Raw genomic sequence first — 10,000 nt, 5'->3', positions numbered from 1 at the left:
TGTGTGTGTGTGTGTTTGTGTGTGTGTGTGTTTCTTTCAGGAAGAATGTGGTTTCTTTCTTATAATATTTTCCATTTTTATCCAACAGCTCAATAATGTCCGGATCACCAACATGGACTATTCTTCTGAAGGTCGACAGTTCACCGACGCCCTCATGAAGCAGCCCTTGAGGTTCTCGTTCCAGGACGGCAAGATCGAAGAAGTTTGTCCGATGTCAGAGGAACCAACATGGGTCCTTAACATCAAACGTGGTATTCTGTCAGCTTTCCAAAACTCCATGGACGATCTGGACAGAGATGTCAACATAACAGAGGTTGGTGTGTTAGAAATTCATGTTGGTGTTATGCTTAGGGTGCCATATATTTGGTGTTGTACATAGTATTGTTCTAGAGAATGTTTAAGAAACCATTAGAAAATTATTATTATTATTATTATTATTATTATTATTATTATTATTATTATTATGATTATTATTATTATTATTATCTTATGTTTGACTTTTGTTTTGCATTTGTACAAGTTGGATCCAAGTCTCACCCAGAGACCTCAAGAGACAACAAGTTAGAAGTTCATGTAGGTGTTATGCCTAGGGTACCATATATTTGGATTTGTACAGTTTTGTTCAAGTGAATGTTTAAGAAACCATAAGAAAATTATGTGTTTGCTTTAAAATTTGAGATCACATAGACAGTATTTTACGTAGGATATGGGCAGTTCCCATGAGCACTATCTTTTGAACTTCAGCCATTTTGGGGTTTCCTGGTATCTGAGCTAGGTAGTAATCAGCCCGTTTCGCTGTCATTCCCAGGGCACCTATGACAATAGGTATTGTTTTCGTCTTCAGATTCCACATTTTGCTAATTTCTATTTCAAGATCTTTATATTTGCTCAGTTTTTGGTAGGTCTTGACAGATACGTTTATATCGATTGGGACAGTCATATCAATGAGGAGGCATGATTTTTGTCTGAAGTCCTTCAGTATGATGTCTGGCCTATTTGCGTCTATCTTTCTGTCAGTTTGAATGGTGAAGTTCCAGAGGAGTGCAATGTGATCATTTTCAAGTACTGGGGGTGGTTTGTGTTCCCACCAGTTTTTATCATGGGGCAAGTCCAGGTTTTTGCATATTACCCAGTGAATATATTGTGCAGCTCTATCATGCCTGTTGAGATACTCTGTAGGCGCAAGCAGACTGCACATGGAGACAACATGATCGATGGTCTCATTTTGTTGTTGGCATATACGACATAATGGGGAGCTGCCGTTCTTTAATATGTTGGCCTGGTAGTTCTTTGTAGGTAGGCATTGATCTTGGGCTGCTATGATAAACCCCTCTGTTTCTGATTTCAAGCCAGAGGCCATTAACCATTGGTGGGTAAGGGCTTTGTCAATATCTGCATTATTCGCTCTCTTTGGGTATTTGCCATTGAGAGGTTTTCCATGCCATTTTTCAGTCATAATAGCTAAGGCAGCAATTTTAGCACAGGTTTTCAAGCGCTTAGCTTTTTCTGCAGGTGTTTCTAGTTCGTCGAATTCTTGAATTTGTTGCAATTGGAATTCACTTAGATAGTCCTTTGCCTGTTTTGTTACTGAGTAAGATGCTTTCTTGCTTTCATATTTTAAGACAAGTTTTAGCATCCAGTCCTCAGAGTTTTTCAGATATTATTATTATTATTATTATTATTATTATTATTATTATTATTATTATTATTATTAATATTATTATTTTTTTTTTGGTATCATCATCATTATTATTGGTATCGAGTAGCTACAATCTTTAGCACACCAGGCAAAACATTTAGCAACATTTCATCAAGCACTGGGGGTTGGGCGTCAATGAAATCAACTAATTTACAACAAATATTTCATGCCTTCTGCCTTGAGTAGAATGGATCATCATCATCATCATCATCATCATCATCATCATCATCGTCGTCGTCGTCGTCGTCATCATCATCATCATCATTAACATTACTTACAATGTTATTTTTTTCTCCTCCAACTTCAGACTGATGTTGTAGGCAAGTGTTCAACTGCGTACAAAGTGGAGAACAACTACATGAGTACTAGGACCATCCATAAGAGCAAAGACCTCCTCACTTGCAGTCACCGAGAGTACTACCGCATTGCCATGCATTCAGTCAAATACAATGTCCACTCTGTGAGTATTTATTAACTGTTGTTGATACATACATATATATATATATATATATATATATATATATATATATATATATATATATATATATATATATATATATATATATACATACATACACATACATATGTTGATATGTTAATGATATGCTAATATAAATGTGCTAATGATATGTGCAAATGTGCAAATGTGCAATTTAGATTCATATCGTATTATTGATGAAATGTTCCCATCAGAAATGTGTCACGGTCACAGGATTAGCTAATGAGAATCTAGTGATGTATTAATGACACTTTTATGGGAAATTAATGATATACCTATGACATCTTTTATATCCTCAAAATGTTCCCATGTGTAATTTGTTATGGTCCCATGATTTCTGAATGATAATGATAATACGCTAACAACATACTAATGAAATGCTTTGTATCCCTGAAATTATGTTAGCAGTAATCCGTCATAGTCTTAAGGTAAGCGATTGAGATGCAGATAATATGACAATATGTTAATGTTAATGAATGCTAATGAGTTGTTAATATATTAATGACATGTTAATGGAATTTTAACTATATGCCAATGATATGCTGATGTTATCTTAATGACATGCTAATGATATGTTAATGCTATGTTAATATGTTACTTGTATGTTAATGAGATGCTAATGATGTTAATGAAAAAATGATAAGCTAATTACATATTTCCTAATCCCAGAATGTCCTCATCAGAAATTTGTCACAGTCACATTTGTTAAGGTCAATGTTATGTTAATGGTATGTTAATGGTATGTTAATAAGATGTTAAGTTGTTGCGCGTGATACATTTATAGCATGTTAATATGCTAATGACATGTGCGTTACTATCAATGGAGCATTTCTATAACGGATTTACTAATGTCACATGTTTAACACCTCAGGGACTTAATTAATTAACTCAATTCACTTTTAATTACAGAAGGTACAATCCATGCCTCTAATGAAGAGCTACCACAATTGCGTCCAGACACTGGACACGTCCAGCAATATTCTGACCAGCAGCGAATGTACTGAAGAAAACATATTCAGGCCGTTCTCGAATGGCAAGAGTGGTGCCATGACAGAGCAGACGCAGAAGTTGACTTTCAGACAGAAGAGTTCGTCAAATCATCGACAGACAGGTGAGGCTTCCTGGGAGCAATCAGAAAATTTGTGATGATTCGCACATTCACCAGTATACTAGAAGTGGTAGTAGTAGTAGTAGTAGTAGTAGTAGTAGTAGTAGTAGTTTTTGTTGTTGTTGTTGTTGTTGTAGTAACTTTATGAGCTAACAAAATAGGTAGCTGGGTACGATTCCCCACAAATTTTACATTTAAACTCTTTAGCATTATTTATTTGTTTATTCATATTATTATTTATTTATTCACATTCTTTGAAATTAATAATGCATTATTTCACAATTTTGGCATTTCGATGACGTAATCGTTTCTTTTTAAGCGATAGTGTAGGGTAGGTGTGAAAGACCAAATCTGAGCAGTTTGAAGATAAAACAGGTAGAATTTTGGGGATGGCAGGGCATGTTTGAACGCTAATAGCTTAAATTTCACATTTTATATTTCCAGTTCTGCATTTCATAATTCATGTTTCCCATTTCATTTTTTATATTTCACGTTTTGCATTTTCTTCCATATCTTACATGCTATATTTCACATATTTCACATTTCACAGGTCACATTTCTCATTTCATATTTCACATTCCACATTTCATATCTCACACCTCACATTTAAAATTTTATGTCTCACATTTCTCGTTTCACATTCCACAATTTTACATCTTTCATTTCATAGTTTGATTTTTCACATTTTATATCATACATTTCACACCAGCTTTGCATATTCAGTCAACGACAGTAAAATATTGAGGTCAGTTAATCTCAACTGCATTTCTCTTTCAAAATTTGTATAGCCCTTTATCAATAATAGGGACCACAATAATAATAGTCTGAATTGCACTAAGTTTGACTTTTCTTTCACACTTCCAGCTTCAGTTGCATAAACCAGAGGTCCCCAACCACTGGACTATGAATCATATGGTACTGGGACACACACAAAGAATAAATTTTGAAATTCTTTTCCTATTTTATCGACTATTGCAGTCTAAAGGGTGCTTTTGCATTATATACATCACATATATGTATTATAAAAAAAATTAAGGATCCCCTTCAGTCATGAATAACTATGGACCTACATTTAGAAATTTCCCCTCCGAGGCACAAGTCCGGGCAAGTTTGTTTATGGAAGACCACCAGTCGCCCATAAATACCCGCCTCCTTTCTCCATACCGCCGATGTTATCCCAGAGAAAGACAAATCTTGAAACCATTGACTTCGCAACTCATTTCTACAGCTGAAAAGTGAAATAAAGTGCCTTGCTCACGACAAGAGCACTATACAGAGCCCGGCCCGGGAATCGAACTCACTACCTCGTGATTGTGAACCCCACACTTCAATATATATATATATATATATACGAGAACGATAATATTTCCCAAAATAATATTGTTGTGTGGCCACAAGCATATGCCGTACAGGCAAATTAATAATAATACTAATAATAATACTAATAATAATAATAATAATATATATATATATATATATATATATATATATATACTAGGGTACATTAGCACCTTCTTCGCTAAAAATAGAAGTCAAAATATTTCTGAACCACAGAAGAATCACAAAATTAATACAGGCATGATAGGAAAACATTTTAGTGAACAAAAATAGCGTCCTACGTCGGCAAAGAATGCAAGACGAATGCTGATTAATTTGATATCATGATTTCGAATTTAGCGCCTAAGGTGCACGAGCCTCCTCAGTCAAATCTGCCAATGACGACTACTAAAATTTGCCCTACCATGCCTGTAAATTCATTTGAGTGGCCTAACATCATTGAAACAAACGAAATGCGTGAAATTATTTTTAGCGAAGCAGGTACTTATGTAGTACCCTAGTATATATATATATATATATATATATATATATATATATATATATATATATAGAGAGAGAGAGAGAGAGAGAGAGAGAGAGAGAGAGAGAGAGAGAGAGAGAGAGAAAGAGAGAGAGGAAAAATCCAGGGGAATAATTACAAGGTAGCTAAATGTTGCTAAGGTGTCCCAGGATTTATTTCCGGGATAGTAAATCGTATTTAATAGAAAATAGGAAGATCGAATAAGGAGACGAACATTCGAGATGTTATTAAACCAAATATCTTGAAGTTGTCTACATATGTTTCGACGGGTGCGCTCCAAAATGTCCGACATGATAAATTACGGTCAGCAATGATTCAATCTCATCAGACAAAATGCTTTGCTATATTTCGTCCATCTCCACGTCCTGAGTTCAAATTCTGCCAAGATTGGTTTTACGTTTCATCCTTTCGAGGTTGTTAAAACAAGTACCAGTCAAGTACTGGAGTCGATGTAATCGACTTCCTTCTTCCTTCAAAAACTACTGGCTCTGTTCCAAAATTTGAAACTGTTACACGTGTATTTCATATGTATTGTATATGTAGTAATTCAATTGTGTATGATGCATTTTATTCTGTTTTGTTATGTATGTGATTCTTTGGTCTGTAGGAAAATTGTCTTGCATGAAAGCACGGTGCAAAACAGGTTTGGGACTACTGCCATTGACCATACAACTCCCCATCTTCTGAATTACCAAGCATCTAAAAATTACTCCTTGATGCTAGTTCGTTATTATAAATGTCTTTAAATTGGTTTTCATTTCAGAGCGCTTCAGCCACAGAAGTGATTTACTGTTCGACCACAAAAAGAAAATGCATTCAGACCAATTCTCCACACAGGAGATTCTGAGTGTCTTTGAGGAACTCTGCGACAAAATGAGTGAAGACATAAGGCCCGAACTGCCGAAAATGCTCAACAACTTGATCGACCTCATGAAAAGTGTTGATTATGCGACTCTTCGCAAAATTTACAGTGGCATTTCAAAAGAAAGTTTCTGTCGGAAAAATTCAGACCGCACCAAGTTAGTATTTTCTTTATTTATGTTCAAGGGTACCAAAATGTTCTGTCGTATATTTAAGCAATTAGTCTGAGAGTATAGGATACAAGTCAAAGTATTGGGGAGTTATCCTAGAGGCTAAGTAAGCCTTGACCTATAGTGCAAGATCATCTCAACTAGATTGGGAAAGGGTATGAAATACAACATTACTTTTTGGTATCCCTAATATTTTGTGACTACAATGAGTGTGAGGTTGACCTAATGGTTAGGGTGATGGGATCAAGATCATAAGGTTGCAGGTTCAATTCTTTGATCAGGTGAGTCATTGCCCCTTTTTCTGCTTTGTTTTTGTGCTGCCGGGATGGTCACTTGACATGGTCTAAGCTACTTCTGTAAGATCAGTAGTATTGATGTTGTTTAGCCCCTGGTCAGACCTGATCCAGGAGACCTATAATCCAATGTGTTCTAGACCGTCTCATCTTTTATTCGGACAGTGTAGCTAGGACTACATTATCAAATATGTTCTTCATTATTGTTGTTGCTGTTTAACTTCAGTTAAGTCCCAATCTCAGCATACCTATGATTAAAGATGTTCTAACCATGACCGTCCAGTCTATTCAAACATAGTGCACCAAAGACTACATTGTTCGATATATCCTTCATTGTTTTAAGATGATGTGAAATTTGGCAGTTATTTCTAGCAATTCTGAACCACCACATCGACATCCACGCATTGTGTCATCATTCGGTACGATTATTACCTCTGTTGCAGGAGATATTTCCGTGACTCTCTAGCAATGTTAGGAAACGTGGCATCCGTGAAGATGTTCCAATATCTGACTTCAATAAATCAATTCGAAGATGAAGACATGGTTATGTTTCTAGCAGTCCTTTCGGTCACCCAGAACCCATCGAAGGAAATGGTCCAAGCAGTCACCGTAAGTATTTCATCACTGTCATCATCGTCATCGTCATTTAACATCTGTTTTCCATGCTGGCATGGGTTGGACGGTTTTACAGGACCCTGTCAAGCTCCAGGTGTCTACTTTGGCATGATTTCTACAGCTGGATGCCATTTCATAACTCTACCCAATTCACAGAATGTTCTGGGTGATTTTTTTGTGACACCAACATTATGACTTCATGATGATATTAATCGCAATAGCTTGATATTTTGAAAGAAATTAATCCTTTGAAATTAAAAAGAAATTTATTGAAATTCTAAACATTCATTGCAATATTTCAGCGCACATTTGCAACACAGGTGTTTTCATAAACTCCAGAAATTTCTGTGGTTCTGTTTCGGAATTTTGTTTTCACATATGTACGTCTGACTTTATTTCTAGAGGTGGAAGTTTCTTCAACAGGGCGTTTAACAGTATATAAACGACCGTGAGGTGAATTTCCACAAAGTTCTTTAGCAACGTTTTTAATATATTTCCTTCAACTAACAGCTGAGCTGCAAACACTTGTGTATATTACTCAGCTGTTTATAAGAGCAACATCCAAAATATCATTAACAAAACGTGCATTGGCCATCGTCTACTGCTTGTTTTGGTCAAGCACGCCTACGTTATAAAAATATATGGTGTCAGGCTTCTTCTTGGGTTTATTTTCAGAAAGAGCTTCTACATGTTGATGTAACGGACTTTGTTTTTTTTTTCCACTGTTACGGTGTGTGACAGTCGGCTTCTCTTTGGATTTTAAAACCACAGTTTCGGGGACTGGTTTCTCCAGTTTTACTGCTTCTGGTAATTCCCTTCGGTTCTGACGAATTGTTCCGACTGAACTGCAATTTTGTTTTGTTAGCTGTAAAACTATGCAGTTACTTAATATCTAAAACGTCACATGTATTTATAAAGAAAAGTAGATGTAAGTTTCAAAAGTGACCAATACTTCAATTGGCACGTGCGGTCCTTATAGGTGTTAAGTGGTTTATTTATTCATTCATTTATTTATAGTTGGTGCAAACAACCTCTACTCTATAGTGTATACAGATATGAAAAGTCAAGCACCATGATATCAAAATCTACAATAGTTTTTGAATTGTGTGCAATTAAGATTTCAAAATCCGTTGATTGATGCGCTCTATCCTTCTAGTGTTAAAAGTTTTCACCTAGCTTTTTACATCTCACATTTCATAATATTAATGTATTTTCTATACTTCACATTTCACAGCATTCATGTATTATCTACGATTCGTATTTCGCAGCCCCTCTTGGATAACAAGAATATCTCTCACACCGTCATGCTGTCCGTTTCATCTATGGCTGCTAGCTATTGTAACAAGAATCCAAAATGCGATGAAGATTTCGAAATTGATGCTCTTATCCAGAAATACATGTCATTTGTTGGCAATTGTGACAAAGCTGCTAATCCGAATGTAATCCAGGCTCTTCGGTCTCTTGGTAATATTGGTTATTCAAGTAAGGCTGAACGCACTTTATCCCAATGTGTGACAACAACCAGCTTTCCAATGGAGGTTAGAGTGTCAGCCATCGATGCCTTCCGTCGTATACCTTGTGATGCAAGGGTGAGTCTAACACAATAATTTCTTAAAAATTAATTTTATTATTTGCTTTTGGGTTTGGTCTTTATACATGTACGTATGGCAGCAACTGCCCCAACAACAAAATCAAAACATGCTCGGGGGCTTATGTACTATACGAAGTAGTCTGCAGTAAATGTGGCACATCCTACATAGGGAGCACCACTTGGAAACTACACGGTAGAATAAAGGATCACCTGCATATGGACACTTCAATAAAGAAACACGTTAGGAAATGTCAAGCCCAGAATTTCAGTGTCCATCAAGGCAGCCAACGTAACAAGGGCACTCTCAGAATCATCAAAGTCCTCCTTATAAGCAAAGTGAGACCAGCCATGAACAACAGGAAGGAACTACACGAAGCTGACTGGCTGCTATAGCAACACCAGTCAGTGAATGTCACCTTCCTCCTTCCCTACACACAACTTTTCACAAATGTCCTGAAGAAGGAATCTTGACCCCGAAATATAGAAATACAAAGTAAAACTGCCATTTGGTGTTGTTTCTTATTCCTTTTGTAGTTTTCTTTGTAACTCCTCGCATTGTTCGGGTCTTACGCAACAAACGTCTTTAAAATTATACGACACAATGCTTCATCAACGCTACCTCATTTAGAACATAGTTATTTATTTATTTATATACATATATATATAATATATATATTATATTGTAATATACATGTATATATATATATATATATATATATATATATATATATATATATATATATATATATATATATAATCATTTAAGGTTTTTTTTCCATGCTGGCATGGGTTAAACGTTTTGACTAAAACTGGTAAGCTGGAGAGTTTCATCAGGTTCCAATCTCACTTGGCATGGTTTCTATGGCTGGATGCCCTTCCTAACACCAAGCACTCCGAGAGTGTAATAGGTGCTTGTTTATATTCCACTGGTACGGATGCTTTTACGTGACACTGGCATCGGCCACGACTACGGTTTCACTTGGCTTGACGAGTCTTCTCAAGCACGGCATATCGCCAAATGCCCTAGTCACTTGTCATTGCCTCCGTGTAGCCCAACGTTCGAAGATCATACTTTACCACTTCATCCCATGTCTACACACACACACACACACACACACACACACACACACACACACACATATATATATATATATATATATATATATATATATATATATATATATATATATATATATATATATATATATATATATATATATATATATAATTTTATTATGTTGATTCATAAGTATTAAGGCACATCAACTCAAGGGACGCCAGATATGGCTAGATACAGCAAAATGGA

The 10,000-nt window shown here is 35.8% G+C and overlaps 1 protein-coding gene across 1 annotated transcript in view; it reads left to right on the top strand.

Annotated features, from left to right (window-relative positions):
* The window catches only part of LOC106879028 (uncharacterized), a 61,112-nt gene that overhangs the window by 5,875 nt on the left and 45,237 nt on the right, over positions 1 to 10,000 (top strand). Inside the window, exons 4-9 of the mRNA XM_089344378.1 lie at positions 89 to 313; positions 2,007 to 2,159; positions 3,108 to 3,309; positions 5,928 to 6,183; positions 6,932 to 7,097; positions 8,372 to 8,692. Coding sequence (XP_089200504.1) covers positions 89 to 313; positions 2,007 to 2,159; positions 3,108 to 3,309; positions 5,928 to 6,183; positions 6,932 to 7,097; positions 8,372 to 8,692 — 1,323 coding nt within the window. The remainder of the gene's footprint in view (positions 1 to 88; positions 314 to 2,006; positions 2,160 to 3,107; positions 3,310 to 5,927; positions 6,184 to 6,931; positions 7,098 to 8,371; positions 8,693 to 10,000) is intronic.

Source organism: Octopus bimaculoides, chromosome 28 (assembly GCF_046866305.1).
Source record: "Octopus bimaculoides isolate indiv1 chromosome 28, ASM4686630v1, whole genome shotgun sequence".
In the NCBI taxonomy this organism is placed as follows: domain Eukaryota; kingdom Metazoa; phylum Mollusca; class Cephalopoda; order Octopoda; family Octopodidae; genus Octopus; species Octopus bimaculoides.
Note: the sequence above shows the minus strand (reverse complement) of the source record. Positions and strands in the feature narration are given on the sequence as shown.